The sequence below is a fragment of the Phocoena sinus genome, chromosome 21 (assembly GCF_008692025.1).
Source record: "Phocoena sinus isolate mPhoSin1 chromosome 21, mPhoSin1.pri, whole genome shotgun sequence".
In the NCBI taxonomy this organism is placed as follows: Eukaryota; Metazoa; Chordata; class Mammalia; order Artiodactyla; family Phocoenidae; genus Phocoena; species Phocoena sinus.
In genome coordinates, this window is record NC_045783.1 from 18,168,690 (window position 1) to 18,189,908 (window position 21,219).

A 21,219-nucleotide genomic window follows, 5' to 3' on the forward strand; every position below is an offset into this window, starting at 1 on the left:
GGGAATGGTATGAGACCTACAGTGGCATCTTGTTCTGCTCCTGTTTAGTGCCATGACCTCAGGCAAGTTAACAAACCTCTCTAAGATGGTTTTCTCATCTGTAAAAAGGTATGATACTTACCTCAGAGAAGTGTAATGAGGACTAAATGAGAGTAACATTTATAATGGATATAGTAGAGAGCTTAGCACATAAGTGTCCCAAGAAATTTTATGCTCATTTCCCTCTTTCTTTCTGAAGCATAGTTAATTTTGGTATGTAAATATTTTACAATTTAGTCTTGCTAAAATTTTGATTTGGGTATGTAATATTCAGTTTAAAGTAGCTGTATCGTTCTACTAATTAAAAGAGAATTTCGTGTTTCACAATTAGCTAATCTTTTTGAGTATTCATTACATTTCATACACTCTTAAGTGGCTACATGTTTTAGCTCATTTAACCCCCATAACAATCACATGTGCTTATTACTCCTATTTTCGTACAAATGAAGAAACTGCGGCACAGAGAAATTTAAGGACCTGGTTCAAGGTCCCCAGGTAATGAGTGGCAGAGCTAATAGTCAAACCCGGAAAACCTGGCTCCTGAGCCTATGCTACACTGTCTCCCTAATGTAATCTATATATTTTCACTATAAGCTAAATTTCAATTGCTTCAAAACTCAAAAATCTCATCAGTTCAGATATGCATTATTTAAAATGTGACAACTATTAACAATAAGTTACCACTAATTATTGTTATTGTTAAACACAGTAACAAATATTTGGAGAGAGATGTATTGTCCTAGAGTGTTGTTTAGTTCAGAGGTGGTACTAAAGATTATTTCTGAATTGTTTTAAGAAATAGTTCTGAGAGCTAAATTCTGTAAATGAGATTTCAGGAGCCACTAATTGTAAGCTATGTAAGATAAACACCTCTGAGGTACCCATGGAGATCAGTGCCTTTAGCAAGCATTCCTTTTACACATAAATAAGTTATATACTACTTATAAGTTATTTTTATCTGTTCTTTAAATCAAGTCTCCTTTCCCATATATTTGCTACAGAATGCTTCATTGATCTACATATATTCATGTAAACTGATACAATTTAGGGTATGCTGATATAATTTAGATTTCATAATTCAGATAGACTTTCCCTAAGTAATGCAACTTAATGAAGTTCTACTATATCACTATTATTTGCATTAAACCATCAGTATTAAATTTACTTTACCTGGGCTGCAATGACGCTTTTGTGCTGACACTGTAGCTTTTCCCAATGTGGGTTGTCTGCTATTATTACTCCCTTTCCTCTCTCCCTTTGTTACTCGACTTAGGTATTTTAGTAAATGTTAATGATTAGAATAGGATTGTAACTTTACTGGAAGATCCATTAAGTCCTCTCTGGAATTAGTATAAATAAACAGTTAAATTTGTATCCATTGAAATACTATCTACTTTATCACTGAGGTTTACCAAAAGATTCATTAACATAATCCAACCTCCTTAATGATATTTTATTAACAACTTGCCTATCCAGTCAATTGGGGGTAATCCATCAAAATTAAAAGAACTGTTTACTCTTTTAGTATATTATCTATAGACAGTGTCTTCTACTGATATAAGTGTCTTCCATAATTAGTCTACTGGGGGTGATTCAACAAATACTGATAAATATATCATAGTCAAATATCCTAAGAAATAATATGTATTCATAATCCTGATAATCTGCTTTTATTAGTATAAATACATACTTCGTAAATCTACTGGGACTGAATATGACACCCATCTGCTTCAGATAACCCATGTTTAAAAAAAACCTAATACATATCCTTATAACTATGAGAATAATAAAAAATGTTGCAGTTCTTTGAAGTTAATTATTTGAATTCCAGATAGACCAATTAAACTATTTCACAGGGCCATGAATTTGCAAATTAAACAATTATCATTTACATGCCAACAAAATTCACCATGTTTCTGCTATCTAAGTACCAGAGGAAGAAATATGATACAGTGGGTAAAAGGGCAAGTTTTGGAGCTGGCCAGCCATGGGTTCAAATCTTAGTTTTGCCATTTAATAGCTATGGAATTTTGGACAAGATACTTAACCTTTCCAACTGTCAGTTCTCTCATCTATAATTACAGATAATAAGGGAACTGTTGGGTAGAGTAAATGAGAAAACGCATGCAAAGCACCTAGTATAGTGTCTGATACTAAGGTCTCAGTATCTGCGTGTTATTTTTATTATGTGAACCTGGGTTGTTGTCAGGCTGAAATACTTGGGACAAGCAAAAAAGAAAACTAGCAGGAAAATGGAGGGAAATGTTGCTTAACTCTACTTTCAGAATAAGATGAAGACATTACTCTTACCAGAAGAAGAATCTATAATATATATTTCTATGAATGCAAAAAAACATATTATTTCCTTGTTTTTGCTTCAACATTCATATTGTTATAGCACCACTAAATTTACTCACAGGTATAATTAAATCTTTGCAATTCACCTTTAAATTTTTACATGCATAATGATCTGTATTAATCTATTATATGATATACCCTTCAAATCTCATGGATAACAACAATACAGATGAAAATGATTTAATGAATGTGATTATGGATACAGATGTTTAATATCAATACTTGATATAAATATTGATATCAAAGCATATAAATACTGAAGCAATTTTTCTACATAAGAACTTTAGAAAGTTTTCAAGAAAGGGACAGGTCCAAAGTTACAGGCTTTAATTATTGTTTCTCAACATGAATAAAATAATTCTTGCCTAGAAAACCCCCCTGAAAATATTATAAATTATTCTTACCAGCATTGCACGCTTTTCTTCATCTCCTTTAGTTTCTCTCTTTTCATTTTTTTTCCTGAATATTTCTTGAAGCTGAAAAAAAAAATCAAAAATCAAATATCCAACAAGAGTTTCTGGGTACCTACCTAACACCCTGTGCTAGGTATATTCTAAAAAGAAAGAAAATAGTTAGCTTCATATACCAAGATCATTAAAACTAGTATAAATATATTTTCTGATATCAATGTTTTTCCTGAGAAAAAGGCAACCCAGTACCAAAGGATCTATTAAATAGTTTTACTTTATCTCTAAGACAAAGATGTGGAGCCTGTGGCATATACATAAAAAGAGATGAAGCCTACTGAGGGATAAAGGACATTGGACCCGAACTCAGGGGTCTGGGCTTGAGCCCATCTGCTGTCATACACTAATTTTATAATGGGGGACAGGTCGTTCAACCCTCACTGGGCTCCAATTTGCTCCTATATGAAATGCAGATGGGCTAGATGACCTCTAAGGTCTCTTTCAGGTAACTCATCATTGTGGTAGGAACATGGGCTCTCCATGTATAAGCCCTTGAGCAAGTTAGCCTAATTATTTAAGGCTTGTTTTCCATATCAGGAACATGAAGATAATATCTTACAGAATCTCTTAGGGCAGTATTTTTTTCCAGCTTTACTGAGGTATAATCGATAGGTCTTATAAAAATAATGTTGTACAGAGTAAATAATACAAGTAATTACTTACCACATTGCCTGTCACACAGTTAACTTCTCAATAACTGTTAGCTACCATTATACAAGGCATTATTTCCTCTTTAAAATCTTATTTTACAAATGGAAGCCTAATCCTGTCTCTATATCAGTTTTCTGACAAGGTCATTGCTCTTGTCTGTGTAATTTGAACAGCTATCTCAACTCTTTACTTCACTTTGTATGGCTATAGTTGAAAGTCAAAATGTGTTACCTCCCAAGATATGAAATAACAATTAAAATATACAGTACAAAATGTAAATGATTTTAACACATAAATTTATTTCCACACTTTTTCTTAGTGAAAAGAGTTTTTATTTTTTGCAAGGTTATTAATAATCACTTCATAAATAGGCAGGAGGACCGCAGATTTTAGACCTCTACATATAACTTTGCCCAACTCCACCTCTACTTCCAAACTCTCTGCTGTTTACCAACAAACAAAAAACTATTAGTACACAGCCACTGCAGAGGAGACCACCGCTTTAAAGCAAGGGTAACTTTTGTAAGAGTGTACAGTGGAAATAAATAGAAATTCTGCATGAATGTTTTCACCTCCCATCTCCACAAACAGACAAGATTCCGAAAGACAGGCAACTTCCAATGAACTGAGTTCCAAAAGTTAATCTTTAAGACAGTGGGGTGGAACTTGGCACTGCTGTCATAGAAAGTTTATTGAAAATTATTTAGATTACTAGGCCCATTGTGAAAGTCCTAAAATACAGTTGTACACTGTCATGACAGAACTATAGTAAACTAAGCCTGTCCATTTTAGGGTGTTATGTGCATCTCTCGATCTACTGCAATGAAGCTGAAACCTCTCGCCTCCCCCGTATCCTGAAAAGCACTGCAGAGAGGGACCCTTCGTGGTTCCAGCTCCAGTGACCTGCTCAGGCACTGTCCTCAGGCAAGGGCCACATGGGCATTAGATTAAGCCTTTTGATAGATCACAATATTAGTTAGCTTGCTTCCTTTTTAATGGCTAATTAGCTTTTGATGAGGATTTCTCTCTCTTCTCTTTCCTACCATGGAAAAGAATGACTGCATAGTTTCTCTTCTATGCTCCAGCCTCTGAAGAAAATACTAAGCTATTTAAGAGGTTTTCCAAGGGATTTTTATTGGCTCAATACACAGGAAAAATAGAAAATTAAATGGCTATTTATGTTATTTTTCCCTTCTCTTTTCACTAGGAGAGTAGACGTAAATATTGAGTTAAACATAAATGCTAAGGGTAGAGGTTGTTACTGGAAGGAGTAAACTAATGTTAATCTCTGTTTTGGAGAAAAACAGAATAGGCATTTGGTCACAGAAGTAGATAAAGGACACAGGGGTAAAAAGCAATGGAAAAATTCTGGAAGGAGGGGGTGGTAAGATGAGAGAGCAGCTGATGATGCTGCCAGACCAGCACCAACACGGGACCAGTCGGGTGAGAAAGGCTGAAGGACAAATACCAAGAACACTCTTACCCTCCACTGGAGACCAGCCCCTGGTCAAAGACAGGAGAAGGGAGTAGGAAATTGGGCTAAGACTGGAATACAAGGCAGCAATGAGTGGAAGAGAAAAGGAAAAAGAAAAATCGTAAATCCTTTAATGAGAAGGAAGGGGAGTTCCTGTGGCAAAGAGCTGTCTGTGATTGGGTGGCTGATATGATAGAGACTGAGCATGCATAACACCTCAGGATTGCTTGTCACCCACCCAGTGGAAAACACCTGACACATTTCAAACTTCCAGAAGATGTGTAAACAACTATAAGCATCTTTATACACTGAATATAATTTATTTTTTTATAGTGTAAAAATCATTCAAAATAGGGACTTCCCTGGTGGTCCAGTGGTAAAGAATCCGCCTTGCAATGCAGGTGATGTGGGTTCGATCCCTGATGGAGGAACTAAGATCCCACATGCCGTGGGGCAACTAAGCCCATGCACCACAACTACTGAGCTCGGAGGCCTCAACTCGAGAGCCTGCGTGCCACAAACTACAGAGCCCACGTGCTCTGGAGCCCGTGACACAATTAGCAAAGAGAAAACCCACACGCCACAACTAGAGAGAAGCCCGCGCGCCACAACGAAATATCCTGCGTGCAGTAACAAAGACCCAACACAGCCAAAAACCAAAATCATTCAAAATAAAGTACATGAGTATATACTTTATTAAATTAAAGTGAAAGCATAAAATTTTCACTCTTTTTTCTACAACGGTATTCTAAATAATGCAAAACATAAAAATGTAAGTAAGCAATGTTTAATTATTGATAAAATGTAGCTTGTAATATACATACCACCAAAAACTCCTTTTTATCTACCATCTCATTGCCATCGGTGTCAAACATGTTGAAAGCTATTCTAAAACCTGCATGTGGCTCTGCCAGAAAAGAACAGGAAAAGTATTTGTGAAATGAAAAAAATGTTTATTTAAAGTAAAAAAATCCACATTAGTTGTAAACAATTATTCACATTCTATACAGAAATACTTTCTTTAACCAAGAAATTAAAAGCAACATGTTATTATTTAAATATAATAAAAGCGCCATGTAAGTATACATATTTCTGCTTCATAAATTAGCACACTTAGTAACACAATTGATAATACACTTTAAATCTACTTGTGTGATACCTGTTGCATAGCACTGACAGTAAAATTTGACTACCTTCCTTCCAAAGATAAATATTTCTTTCTTATCCAAAGTCTGTCAGTTTATTTAAAAGGAAAATATCAGCTCCTCACACCTGAAGTATTTTTAGTATGTCAGCTACTTAGAACAGAAGGAAAAATAAGAATATGACACGATGGAGCAGTCTAAAATCTTGGGAAATTTATAATGGAAATAACCTGTGAAAAGATGTCAAGCATGATTGATTACATATTTGGGTTTGAACTTCTAGAGGCTTCAAATACAGAAATATACAGAGAGCTTGAATACTTAATTCTCCCCAAATACAAGGAACAACTCCTTTTCTGAGAAAATCAGACTTTCACACATTACGAACTGCCTTAATTGTATGAACCCTATAATGAGATTCAATCCTTCTTCTCTTTTCACTTCTAAAGCATAAAGAAGAAAACCTGGACAGAAGAAAACTTGAACGTATCCTTCAAAGAGGAGCTCAGTGTACATGCCTTTTTCAAAACATCTGACCTTCTCTTTTAAGATGACTGGCAAAAAGTTTAAAAAGGACCTCTCACAGATACACTTGCCACTACCTGTTGTGAAACCGTGAACCCGGCAAAAACAAAGCACACAGCCCTACTTTCTTAACGGGTAATAGCTGTCTCCGAAAATAATGGAAATGAAAGCCAGTCTTTTATGGAAGTTCACTGTTTTGCACGTATTTTAGGAATCTAGACTTATTTTCATTATCATTCGCTTGAGAAAGAAATAAAAAGTTACACCATCTCTGATAACCAAGATTTAAGCTTTAAAAATATCTGAAGACACATAGAAGTCCTCACCAGCATTACTTGGAAGGGAATATTAAGTTAAAGTAATAAAAAGTAAAGGGGAGAAAACTATGGACAGGTAACATAGATTATCTAGCCCACTTCCTGCCAGCCCTCTTTTCACATTTTTCTTGTTCTAATCTAAACGACACCCATAACTTTTCAATTCAAACTCTTAGTAGTTTCTAAGATGGGTCCTGAAGTCCAAATGAAGATTCACAGCATCCAAAGATCCTACCCTTTCTGTAGTAAGCAAAAACCACTATCTGTGTTTTTTCCAACATGCTTAAACCAACCCTGTCCCAGCTCAACAAGTGGCTTTCCTCACCAGTTTTGTTTTACTCTGACCCATCACTCTGCTGGTCCAGGCACTTATAACTTCTAATTTTGCATCTAAAGTTGTTCTGCTAACAAGATAACTTTAAAACAAGTCTCTGAGACACTCCTTGGCCCCCACTCCTCTACTTTCCACAGTGGCATTCATCACTGACTGGACTGAAATCATCAGAATGGCTTTCCACTCTGGGACAATGACCTCAGGCTGTCCTATAACTAACTGCACAATACTTGCTTTTCTTCAGCACCAACATTTTAAATGACTTTGAGCCAGGAGGAAAAAAGCAAGAAAAAAATATTCAATTTTTGAAATACATATGTGTGCGAGCACACACACACCCAATTTCCTGCAACAGAACTCCAACATAACAGCATCCATTACTAAATTCAGAAATAACACAGTGGCTGTGAATTTTCTAATTACAGAAGTATAGGAATTTTAAGATTGGTTTCTAATGACACAATTTTATTGATGTTCTTGTTTCCACACATCTCCATAAATCTCCACAATTGGAAATTCCACTAGCCACATTCTTTTATTTCACTCCTTTCTTCATTCATTTGCCAATTATTTTCTGAGAGGCTACCATGTGAAAAGATAAAATCTTTGCCATCGTGGACCTTGCATTCAACTGTGGGGAGAGAGACAAAAACATGTAAACCAGTAAACAAACACTTTCGAATAGTTTAAGTACTATGAAGAAAATAAAACATTGTAAAGGGATAAAAGGGGAGAGATGGAAGAGGGAGTTATTTTAGGGAGAATGGTCAAGTAAGCCTTCTCTAAGTCTTCATATTTCAAAGGAAACCTGAATGATTTTTACTATCCTGAGGATCTTTAGTAAAAGCACTGACGGTAGAGGGAGCAGAAAGTACGAATTCCTGAGGTGAGAATTCAGGGAATAAAAAGGTCAGGTGGCTGGAGCACTGTGAACTATAGCATGTAAGTTCCTCCATTAAATGCAACGAAATTTAACTGAACACCTTAGTAAACCCTTCATGTACTTCATAAGAATTGCTGTATATGAGAGGAAGATAATAATAAAGCTGTTGTAGGATGTATGATGGGTCTTCTTATAGACTTACTAGTTAAAGGACTCATTCTTTCACACTAGTCTTGCAGAAAATGTGATTTGAATGAATGAGTGTAGCAGGAAATTTACAAATCACTACACATCCTGACCTTTAGGCTCCCATGTAGATCCTACCACAGGGATTGATATAGGATATTAAGTGTATAATTTATGAGCATTTTATTTACTACACCGTAAGCCATAATAATATTTATGGTTTTGACCCTTGATAGTACTGTGCTTAGCATTTTCCACTGGCATTTAGACATGAATTTTGCAAAACAGCCTGGATAGACCTAAACTGATTTTCAATGCAGGGGTCACAGGTTCGAGCCCTGGTCCGCGATGATCCCACATGCCTCAGAGCAACTAAGCCCGTGCACCACAACTACTAAGCCTGTGCTCTAGAGCTCGTGCGCCACAACTACTGAAGCCCATGTGCCTAGAGCTCGTGCTCCGCAACGAGAGAAGCCACCGCAATAAGCCCGCACACTGCAACAAAGGGTAGCCCCTGCTCGCCACAACTAGAGAAAGCCCGCGTGCAGCAACGAAGACCCAATGCAGCAAAAAATAAATTAATTAATTTTAAAAAAGATTTATTTCCCAAGATTATGCTTGAGAAAGAAAACTGTATCTAGAAATAGATTTAATGAGTATACTTACTTGTTAAAATACATAAAAGAAAAAGATATTCTGTGTAAGAAATCACACCTAGAAGAAAAATAGTATTAGTTATGCTATATATAAAATATTACTTTCTCTTCATATTTATCAGGTAAATCATTATTCTTATAATAGCAGTAATGTTTATAAAGAACTTAAGAGTTTTAAAGATGCTAAATATTGTTTTCAATGAGACTAAACTATTACTACAAAATCAGGGTGAAAGAAACAAATAAATTTTACATTGTTTCATATGCTTCTGTAGAAACCCATACAAAAATCACATTAATGCTTCCAGATATACTGGCATAAAAGCAAAATTATCAATAATGTTTACATATAGCTGTAAATTTTAAATGTGTTGCTAGCTTTCAAGGTATGAATCTAACATAAAATAAAAATGTTGGAAATGGTTAACACTGTAAAGTGCTTAATAATTTCTTAGTAACCCTTGAATAAAACATTTAGATATTCTTGCTTAGAGATTTGACTTCTTGTTGCATTCAAAAAACACAACTCTATAGTTATTACTTTTCTCCTTTCAAGTTATCACTCATTATTCTTGATAAGCTTCATGCTTCTATTAAATGTAATCTAAGAAGTTTCAATTTTTACAGAAAGCTTACACTTTCTGTATATTGTATCCTGAGTTCTCTGTAATCTCATAAACTTTAAAAGGAGTTTGTTTGGACTACATAAAAACATACATTCTGTTACTCAAATTCTTGCTTTTGGATTATAACACCCAAAACTAGAATTAATGGCTTAATTGTTTTTCCAAGTGTATCCTGAGAAAATGAAAATCAGAAATAAGCCAATAACACTTATCCAGATACCAGACAGTCCTCATGTTTGGTAAAAGGGTATAAAAATCCTTAAAATAATCAGATCGTGAACTTTAAAACTCCACTTTACCTGATGTTCTTTGAGGCTACCCTCTTTGTTACAGAACAAAGGAAGAGGAGTCACTGTCAGGCAGTTTGTCAGAAGATGTGAAGGGACCGAGCTAGGAGGCCCTGAAAGCATTCCCGTCTTTTGTTTATACTAGAATATTGTGACCTATAGACATAGTTCTGGTTGATTGCCATGAATGTTATGGGAGAAAGATTCTGGAATGGTCAACGTATATAAGATACAATACCTAGATTCCATAGGGATCCCTCAAAAAAAAAGATCTGGAAACGGGCTCTGTATCTCCATAACCCCATCTCACTGACTGTTGTTCTGACTTGGTGGAATGCACAAGAGGTGCTGGTTAGCATAAAGAAGTTTAATATCTGCTCTCCATCTTTTACTTGGTAAGATTCCCCTCACTGAAGGATTATAAAACAGCGAGAGTCCTGATGATGATTATCATAGTAGGCACTTTTCTGAAGTACTAAGTGGTTTTTGAGGTGGTATAATCCACAGGGAAGAAAAACAAAGTGAGAAACTCATGATATAATTTAATAAAAATGGTCAGGGACATATATACACAACCAAATATAAAATAGCTAGCTAGTGGGAAGCAGCCGCATGGCACAGGGAGATCAGCTCGGTGCTCTGTGACCACCTAGAGGGGTGGGATAGGGAGGGTGGGAGGGAGGGAGACGCAAAAGGGAGGGGATATGGGGATATATGTATGTGTATAGCTGATTCACTTTGTTATACAGCAGAAACTAACACACTATTGTAAAGCAATCATACTCCAGTAAATATGTTTAAAAAAAAAAAAAAGGTCAGGGAGAAGGGAAAATATTACTAAACATGAACTGTAGATTCATAATGTTTTTAATTACAAAAATGGAAAACCATTAGATTAACCTTTCAATTTATTTTAAGGCCACCCAGGGTCAAAAATAAAATAATAATAAATGCTAAGCATATAGTAATGTTTCGATCCTTAGAAAAAGAGGCCAAGAAAGATGCCAACTAGGTTTCTCTTGAAAATTCAATTTTAAAAAATTCTAAGGGAAGTTCCTTAAAAGCATTACACTGTTTAGTTCCTATATCATGATATATTACAGTTAGCTATTATAACTAAGTCTATGTAATTCATGTTTTCATAAATGCTGTATACCAATTAAATTTTTGTAAAACTGCCTAACATTTTCTTGCTGGGTTATATTTTAAACAGACAAAATTAATTTGTAAATTAGTTTTCAATAGTTCTAAAAACTTAGCTTTACAATTCCTCTTCCACCTAATCTCTTTATAAAAAAGCAAGATTCTCTGTAACTCTCTACTTTACCTAACCCTATGGTTCTAAAACTTCTTGGGTACACGGATTACCTTGATAATCCCATCACTATGACACAGATCTGCACTGTTCTACAGTGTAGCCATTGGCCACACAGGGCTATTTAAATTTAAAATAATTAAAAGTAGATAAAATTAAAAATTCAGTTCCTCAGATACAGTAGCCCCATTTCAGGTAATTAATAGCCACATTTGGCTCGTGGCTACCATACGGACATTCCCATCACTGCAGATAGTTCTACTGGGTAGCACTGAATAGATCATCTCCCCCTGAAAAAAATATGCAAATATGCATACAATTTAAGTAGGATTAGGACCTGCCTAAACCTATGGCTTCCAGATTTAACCCTCCCCCTAACTAAAAAGAATTTCCTTCTTCCATGCATTTATCTTTCTTGGATTATATTTGATCCAATTGCATTTTCCCATGAGAGGTATTAAAGAAATATTTTTTACATTCACCAATTTCCCTCATTATTCCGAGCTTTGAATTGTCCTGATCCTATCATTCCACCCTAAGATTTGAATGGCAATCTTTAAGACAACTTCCAGAAAAAAATTTCTAAGAACTTTAAAGACATCATGGCCCAGATTTCACAAAGATTTAAAAACCCTAGTTATGAAAAGCCTACAGTTAAAGACAAGGTGTCTCCTCCTTCCAGAGTCCATGAGAACCAGGTGTAAGCAATCTGAATTTCTAATTCTACTTAGGCAAAAATATATGGATTATAACTAATCCTTTATAAAGTATTTATCTTCACATTAAAGTAAATATATTATTTTCAAACCAATATTGGTTGAAATTGATGAAAAAAAGGTAAGTTTAGATAATTGCTTTATATTGTTATTTTGTATACTCTTATATTTGAATATGAAAATATATATTTCTAAGAAACATTCCTTTTTAAGATTAAAGAGAGTTTATTAGTTTCTGCTATAAACATTTATAAAAAGTACAATGTAAAAGAAAATTGCAATAAAAGCTATATAATTTGATTGCAAAGACATGTATGAATTAATGAGTTAACGTATAAATAGATATGGGTAATATGGTAAGTTGTAATAGGTGGATTTTGCAGTGAGTGTTGTTTTTAAAAGAAACATGTTCCAATTGTACAACCAAAAGATATATCCAATAAGCTTTTCATATTGATTAAATTTAAGAAAATCTGCAATTCCCTGGAAGTAAAAGGAAAGAAGAAAAATAGACATTTGGAAATCAGTATTTTTGAAAAATGCTTTCTGTGGGTAAATATAACATATACTTCTTCTCAATATGGTTAAAAAGGTGTTTTTTTTTAACTATAAAAGTTCATTTTGCTGTGAAAAGTGTGGAAGATATGAATAGTCTATATAAAAAGTAACATAAAAACCACCCTTAATCCCATTGCCGAGAAACAATCATTATTAATATTTTGGTATTTTTCTTTTCAGTTTTTTTCCATGTACATAGACACATTAATTATAAAATTATTTAAGCATGAGGAAACTACGTATAAATAGTATAAATAATATAGTATCAATATTAAAATACATAAATACTATAGTTAACTTACCTCTTTCTTTAAGACTTCGAAATAGCTTTGATGATCCTTTCCAAACTGGTGGTGTTTCTGATAACATTTGATTTAATTCCTATGACATAAGGTATCATAATGCTGATTAACTGGTAAACCACTTACTTATAAAATAGACCAAAAATATTTAAATGCCTATGCAAAAACATTCTCTGCTTAGAAGATGTGAGACATGACTGTATTTATACTATTTTATCTGTGGTTCATTCAACCATAAAACCCAATATTTGCCCACAGTCCAAATGTAAAAATAAGTGATGAAGATGCTACATTAAATTCAATTAGAGCTACCGAAAATTTCAGGTAAACTTAATAACTGGAGAAATACATATATATATGATAATCTAATTAAGATAAAACAGTGAATTTAAGTTCTGGAGCCAGTTAGAAAAGGATGGTTCCGTGGAAGTCACAGGAAAAGGTGGACTTCCTAATACAGGTCACACATGATCACTGGGCTTCACATACTGTTTTCTGTAGCCCTCTTGGATTTAGGGGATTTTGTGGTAGATGAAGTAACTGGGCAACAGATTATGCTGGGAAAGAATGAATAGTATTTTAATAGTGACTCAAAGAATGATGACATCAGATGAAGCGGGATGACAGGGTGTTGAGTTATTGTGTCCACCGCTGCAATTTTTTTTTCTAATTTTAACTTAAATATTCAGTAAAGAATACACACTTCAATTGCTGGTTAGCCAGCTTTTTTTCTTTTTTAATCAAGCTGAGGGGGGACTATTTTGGAAAATTTAAACATTTGATTCATTGCTCAGATACTAGAATGATTTTGTATTTATTACACATACTGTGTTAAAAATAAGTGAAAATTATTATTAGGTTAACTGTGAAAAAATTATTAAAGGATTTGGTGAGATAACTTGAAAGCATTTGAAATTAAAAAATTAGTGTGCTAAGTAACATACTGAAAAAACAATAGAAATGACTTCTTTTCCAGATCTGACTCTTGCTACTCAAAATTGGTTCCCCAATGGCCCGGGCATCATCACCGGGGAGCTTGTTAGAAATGCAGAATCTCAGATCCCATCCCTGGCCTCCTGAACCAGAATCAATTTTTAACACGATCTCCAGGTGATTTTTATGCACATTCAAGTTTGAGAAGCACTTTAGACAAATCCTTCCTGATGTAGTTGTACCTAAAAAAGCTCTATGACATTTATAAACCATCTTTTTCATTATAGAGCTGGGTTAGCAGGCAAATAAGGAATCTCTGGGATGCCAAAGGCAGGAGAGGTATTTTTAGGGGATTTACAGACGCCCTGAAGCCTATCTGTGAATCCTTGCTCTCATTTCCTTCCTGGTGTTATTTCTGCACTGCAGGTAATAGATGCCACCTGGTGCTCAGTAGTGTCTGACTAGGGTAGCAATTCACATATGAATAATAATGAGAAGCTAGGATGTTTAATGTTTAAACAATAGTAAATTCATAAACATTTTTGTTAGAGCAGGAGATTAAAAAATATTAATATTTTGAGTACATTTTATATACTTTCATTTATACTGTTTCTATTATATAAATACTACCATCTCCATTTTAACTGTTCCCATGTATTCAACTCATTTCTTCTACTTAAACTCAGCTAAAATTTAAGACCAAAAAAATCATAGCTACCTTTTACTGAGTGTCCCCTATATGCTTGGCAATGGGCTAATACATATCTCATTTAATTCTAAAAAATTATCCTCATTATGCATATTTTACTGTGTCTTAAAGACGATAAGTAACTCACCCGGGATTATACAACTAGTAAATGACTGTCCAGATCCTTACTGACTCTAAGCAGTTTATTTTTGTAATAATTTAGTTCCTTGTCTGGTCTAGATCATCCAGTTGACATACTAATCTTGTTTTGTGTCAACTTCAGGGACTTTTTTTTCTTAATTTTTATTTTATATTTACATATAGTTGATTTACAATATTATGTTAGTTGCAGGTATACAGCAAAGTGAGTCAGTTATACATATACATATATCCATTCTTTTTCAGATTCTTTTCCCATATAGGTTGTAACAGAGTATTGAGTAGAGTTCACTGCAGTGGAGGCTAGGGACTTTTAAGTTTTATTAAAAACTGTATTTCCACTCAGGCGGGAATCTTTCTCCCCTCTCCCAGTGCCTACCTTAGTCTCTTACAGGTAGTAGTGTTGTATGGTAAAGAATTTGATTGGCCTTTGTCCCTGGTTCCTGGGAGGAAGACTAATATCCTTGCATAACACCAAAGATTATGCTGAGGAGATGACTCAAGATGGGGGGCTGACCTTCAAAAATAACCCCATGATTCAAGTGTTGGGGCTTTGAACTAGCCCGACCTCTGGGGAGGGGAGAGGAAAGGGACTGGAGATTGAATTCAACCATGTGGCCAATGATTCGATCAATCACACCTATGCAATGAAACCCCCAATAAAAACTCTGGACACCCAACTCAGTGGAGCTTTCAGGTTGGTGAACACATGGGTGTGCCAGGAGGGTGACATACCCTGATCCTTCAGGGAGAGGGCACAGAAGCTGTGTTTGGAACCCTCCTATAACTTGCTGTATGTGTCTCTCCATTTGGCTGGCTTTGATTTGTTCCCTTATAATGATAAACTATAATTCTACATGTAGAACGTTCCTGAGTTCTATGAGTCAGTCTAACAAATTATCAAACTTGAGTGGAGTTGTGGGAACTCTCTGAATTTGTAGCCAGTTGGTAAGCAGTGTGGGTGGTCCGGGACCCCTTGAGTTGCAGCTGACAGCTGAAATGAGGGCCACCTTTTTGGGAAATGGGTCCTTAAATCTGTGGGGTCTGATGCTAACTCTGGGTGGTAAGTGTCAGAAATGTATTGCAGTATTGCAAGTAGGGACTAAATAAATATTTACTGGATTGAATTCATTTACCTAGAATTATAGATGCCTTTGAAAGGCTTTATACAATTTTTTTGAGGACAATTTTTATAATTATATACGTAATATATATGTTATAGGAAAATTAGTAAGTGCAGAAAATAAAACCGGATTGTAATCCAGGGACAAACCACAATTAAAAATTTTATTTAATCTCCTTTTAATCTAATTCTCTATCTGGGCATATTTATACAGTATTTTTGTCATTCTTGTTGCAAATATTAAATCATTTTCTGCATACTGTTTTGTAAATTACTCTTTGCATTAATATGTCTGAGCGTATTTTCCTGCCAAATATTCTTCATTTTCATTTTAATGGCTACATAGCAACTGTCTATATAAGCAGTTCTGAAATGTAACTCTTTATACTCTTAAAAATTGTTTACCCGAAAGAGATATTGCTTATGTAGGTTATATCTATCAATATTTAATGCATGTGGAAATCGAAATGATACATTTTTAGAACACAAAAACACACAAGCACATATTCTATTAGTTCTCAGAGTGATGATGTCATCACTCATCATGCAGCCTCTGGAAAACTCCACTGTACACTTGTCACAGAATGAGAGTAATAGAACAAGTATCTTCTCAGTATTATTAAGAAAATAGTCTTGACTTCATGGACCCCCAAAAAGGTCTTTGCACATTAAGAAAGACCGGTTTATATTATTTTGCAACTTGCTGTTTTACTCAAACTCATGTTTTTTAGGTCTATTCATGTTGATACACATATCTCTTGTGTATTTATTCATCTTAGCTCTATATTACTGTATTGTCCTTCATATGCCTAGTTCACATTCTTTTATTAATTCCTCTACTGACTGGCATTTATATTGTTCCTAATTTTTTTAGGACTCCTGGTATAAGCATACAAGTGTTTCTCTTGTAAACATATCTAGAAGTAGAATTTTTGATATGCATTAGATAGTGCCAAATTTCTCTCAAAAGAGACTATACCAATTTACATTCTCACCTGATTCCTCCTTCTTCTTGTCCTTGAATTACTGGTATTGTTAGATTTCTAGAACCTGACAATCTGATGGGTGTGAACTAGCATCAGATCATTGGTTTAATTTGCATATCCCTGATTACTAGTGAGGTTGAGCTCCTTTACATATATTTATTGGCCCTTCTGGCTATGTCTACCCATTATTTTCTTATTATCTTTTGTATATTGATTTACAGGAGTTCTATATGACTACAAGACACTTAGCCTTTTCTGTTAATAATGGGTTGGCCAAAAAGTTCGTTCTGGTTTTTCATATCTTAAGAAAACCCGAACGAACTTTTAGCCAACCCAATATGTTGCAAGCATATTCTCCCATCTGTCATACATCTTTTAACATTGTTGACACTGTCTTTTGGTGTGCCAAAATTTTTAATATTTAATTTAGCAAAATTTGCTAATAATCTCCTTTGAGTTCAGCTTTATATATCTTATATATATGTACATATCACATTTATATATGTATACATCACATAAATATATATATAAAAAATTGTGTGCGGGACTTCCATGGTGGTCCAGTGGCTAAGGCTCCATGCTCCCAATGCAGGAGCCCCGGGTTTGATCCCTGGTCAGGGAACTTGATCCCACATGCCACAACTAAGACCCAGTGCAGCCAAATAAATAAATAAATTTTAAAAAAATAAATAAATAAAATAAAATCGTGTGCATGCATACATATACCAAGAGCTTTAACCTACCTGCTTGGAAAGTGACTTCCATGTTTTAGCAACTATAATAAACATAAAAAATTAGATAATACTTCATGTAATATATATCAAAATTCAGTAACCATCTACAATCATAACACTGAGTTTTATATCTAAAAGGCAAAGTTTTTTTAATCTCAAGATTTAGATCTATGTATGTTATGCATTATGTATTTGTTTCATGTACTATAAACTACTTAAATAATATCAGTGGAATAGAAAACACATTTTCCATAATCATTATCTTACTTTGGGGATTTCTGGATTTATAAAGTAAGTTAATTACTCCATGTTAAACATCCTATGGGCTTAAAACACAAACAGTGATATTCATTAAACACTGATATTAGAATATAAAATATTAACATAGAGAAATTATAATTTTAAGGTGTCACTCATGATCTCTGCTGTGTTAGTATCTCTGATTATACTTCAAAGGTCAGGTCTCTCTAGAGTGAAGGGGAAGGATAGGGGCAAAGAGAAAAAAAGATCAAGGAGAGAACAGGTAATGTGATAGACTCTTGGCTTGTTTTCCATTCTTCTCCCCTAAGAATGTCATAGTTGAATAAAATACCTGAGATCACTTTCTTTTTCTGATTTCTCCTCACATCCCTGAAGATCTCAAACACTATAAATCTCATAATATTAAAATAAATACATAGTCAACATTGCTGTTTCCTTGCTCAGATTTGAACACTGTGAATATCTAATGCTTGTCCAAGAATTATCTCCAGGTTTATATGTGATTAAGTCCTATAACACAGCTGCATTAGGAACTAGTAAATATCAACTATTTCAGCTACATTACAATAATGACAACCAATAATTTTTCTACGTGGCAATGTGGCCATTTCTGTATAGTTAACCATAGCTAACGTAAACAATATATCAAATTCAAGATTATAAGATAGGCATGTTTTGCTTAACTTTCTCTTTTTTAAGCGATGTAATAAGTCATTTTAAGATCAAAAGGGAAAAATTATGTTCTAAAATTTGGCAAACTAATTTTTATGAAGATAGTTTTCTTCTCTATGTAGCAACAACATCCTTTCTTTACCCAAGACAGTTTATATGCAAACATGTAATCAAGTTTAAAATCAAGATTAAAATCACAGGTCTATACAGTAGAATTCAGCATTTAACCTTAATTATAATACTTTACACATTCATTTCATAGACATCCTCCTTTACACAATGAACACAACAATGTAAATAATATTTATTATTCTGTGGCTTTTGAAATATAGCAGTAAGAAAAGAAGAAAAATAAATGGTACAAAAGTACATGCACATGCTCTTATGCAATGTTCAGAAACTATTTATCAAAAGAGGAAGTTAGACACTCTTGAGTTTTGTAGGGTTTATGAGATTTCCAGGGTAAATTATTCACAAAAGACATATTCATTCTGCCGGATGTCACCATGTTCAGTATTATTGGCTTTTTTTTTTTTAATAAAACTAAAGAGCCATTAAGATTGTTCTTCAAAGGATTTTCTGATTTTCTAAATTCCTTATTTCACATGAAGTTACTGCATATATAAATATAAGGTGAAGAGGGACTTCATTCTTTTGGATATATTTTATTTCTTAAGCTATAGGTTTATGTTTTCATTATATTTTTAATATTTTTATGTATGTCTGAAATTTTTTAACTTAAAATTAAATTAAAATTAAATAATACTTGAAGCTATATGAAAATAATTACTTATTTTAGTTCTAGATGAACAGTTTACCTCTTAGGTTCTATTTAAGTGGGTAAAACAAGAAATTTTCTTGATTTCAAACACAAAGTTACAATCAACAATCAGATATATATCTCAATTGACATTTATTTGAACTATAATTATTAAGCAAATGTTAAATTATAAAATTATATTAAAGATTTTTAAAAATAATGGTTATGAATTCAAGTGATAATGATTATGATGACAATGACAGCTAGCAATGTTTATTAAGTGCTTATTGCATGTCAGGTATTACACTAAACATAACTGATATCATTCAATCCTTAAAAACCTCATAAGGCTGCTATTTTTACTTTTATAAATGAAGAAACAAAAGATTAAATAACTTACTCAGGTTCTCAAAGCTCATAAATGAATGCCAAAGTCTAAACACAAGTCAAATTTCAATATGCTATTTTGATATGTATATGATTTAATATTCAGTCTATGAAGCATATTTTCTTTTTTGAGGTAAATATTTCTTTTTAAAACCCTACAGTTTTAAAAAAGTTTTTACAACTATCTTGATCTTTAGTTACCATTCTTAATTATGTCTTAAAAGTGCTGGTTAGAAATTAACTGATATTAATTTGTGGTTGTTAAATATCCTGTGTTTATACTGGAAACCAGTTTTTCCCCTGCAAGTGATAGTTTTGGAATATCTATCAAAAGAATCACACCTAAAATTATTTCCAAAAAGCAAAAATCCAACAGTAGGCTTCCAGTGAATACATTATGAAGATAAAAATAAAGAAAATAATGAATTAAAAAATTTCAAACTATGAAATTTTAAACCAGTAAGCATTACTTAAAGGATAACTTCTCAAATATGTTTGACAACAATTACAGAATTTGATGCAAAAGTACCATTTGATATTGTAAGAGATATATTAATAGTTTTATCAAATTTATACCAAAAATAAATATAAAAATCCACACTGTACAAAAACAATTAAACAAAATGTATGGAACACGTATATACCTACATATGTATAAGAGTCTTTTCTATGTACAAAGTCCCTACACTCAGGAAATGTACAATATTATAGGAGGACAAAAAATACAGAAACAACCAATTCCAAGGCAGAATATGTTTATCTGGCACATGGTAAGTACTCAATAAATATTTCTTGAAGGAAGTGGGAGGGAGGGGGTGAGGGAACGGGAACCAAAAAAGCATAGAGAGATACAATTCTTACCACAGACTTCAAATTCTCCAAAAAAAGAGCCCTACTTAAACTCTAGCCTTTTGTATCGCTACTGTCACCTTTATTCTCATACTATGCCACCTTCCTAGGCAATCTCATCCATACACATTGCATTAATTACCAATCATGTACAGATGAATCCCAAACACATACCTCTTCCCAGCTTTCCCCCCGATCTCCAATGGAAATAATCCAAAGCATCAAAAATTAATTCATTAAAAGCTAATGTGTGAAGTAACCAATTTGTCAAATTACCGAAGATTGAATTTTTTGAACTTTTATACATTTTTCTTTCACCTCAGTTACCTTTTTTGTTGAGAATGTTTAAGATCTGTTCTCTTAGCAAGTTTTAATTATACAATGCTGTACAATATTATCAACTACAGTAACCATGCTTCCATTAGTCCTGGAGGATTTATTTTAAGCTTGGTTTTGCCATAACTCTATCTCTGAAGAAGAGATGGCTATAATTGTTTTAACCTAACTTAAGGCATTCATTTGACAGTTTCAAGCAGATTATCAAACAACTAATTATTTGGTACAATGATTTTCAGTGAATTGAAATCAATGATCAAGAGCTAGATCCTACTGCCTCCTTGATATCTCCTCTTTTACAAATCTGAGGCATTTAACTACATCATGTCCAAAACTGAAGTTGTGATTTTTCCCTTTAACGCCAGTTTCTACTGCCATCCATCCAGTTAAACCAACCAGAAATCCTTAGTACTCACTACTCCATCATTACCATTGCCACCATTGTTAGAAGCTTCTGATGCTTGGACAATAGTCTCCTCTCTGATCTGCTCA

The 21,219-nt window shown here is 33.7% G+C and overlaps 1 protein-coding gene across 4 annotated transcripts in view; it reads right to left on the reverse strand.

The window, feature by feature from the left end:
• Positions 1-21,219, reverse strand: part of MICU3 (mitochondrial calcium uptake family member 3) — a 96,470-nt gene that overhangs the window by 34,153 nt on the left and 41,098 nt on the right. For all 4 annotated transcript variants that reach the window (XR_004347895.1, XM_032618591.1, XM_032618590.1 and 1 more), the window contains exons 3-7: positions 17,472-17,503; positions 12,840-12,918; positions 9,046-9,093; positions 5,814-5,896; positions 2,802-2,873 (exon numbers count right to left, since the gene is read on the reverse strand). Coding sequence is in view for 3 of the 4 variants with exons in the window: in XM_032618591.1 (XP_032474482.1) it covers positions 2,802-2,873; positions 5,814-5,896; positions 9,046-9,093; positions 12,840-12,918; positions 17,472-17,503 (314 nt within the window). In the remaining variant the exon portion in view is untranslated. The remainder of the gene's footprint in view (positions 1-2,801; positions 2,874-5,813; positions 5,897-9,045; positions 9,094-12,839; positions 12,919-17,471; positions 17,504-21,219) is intronic.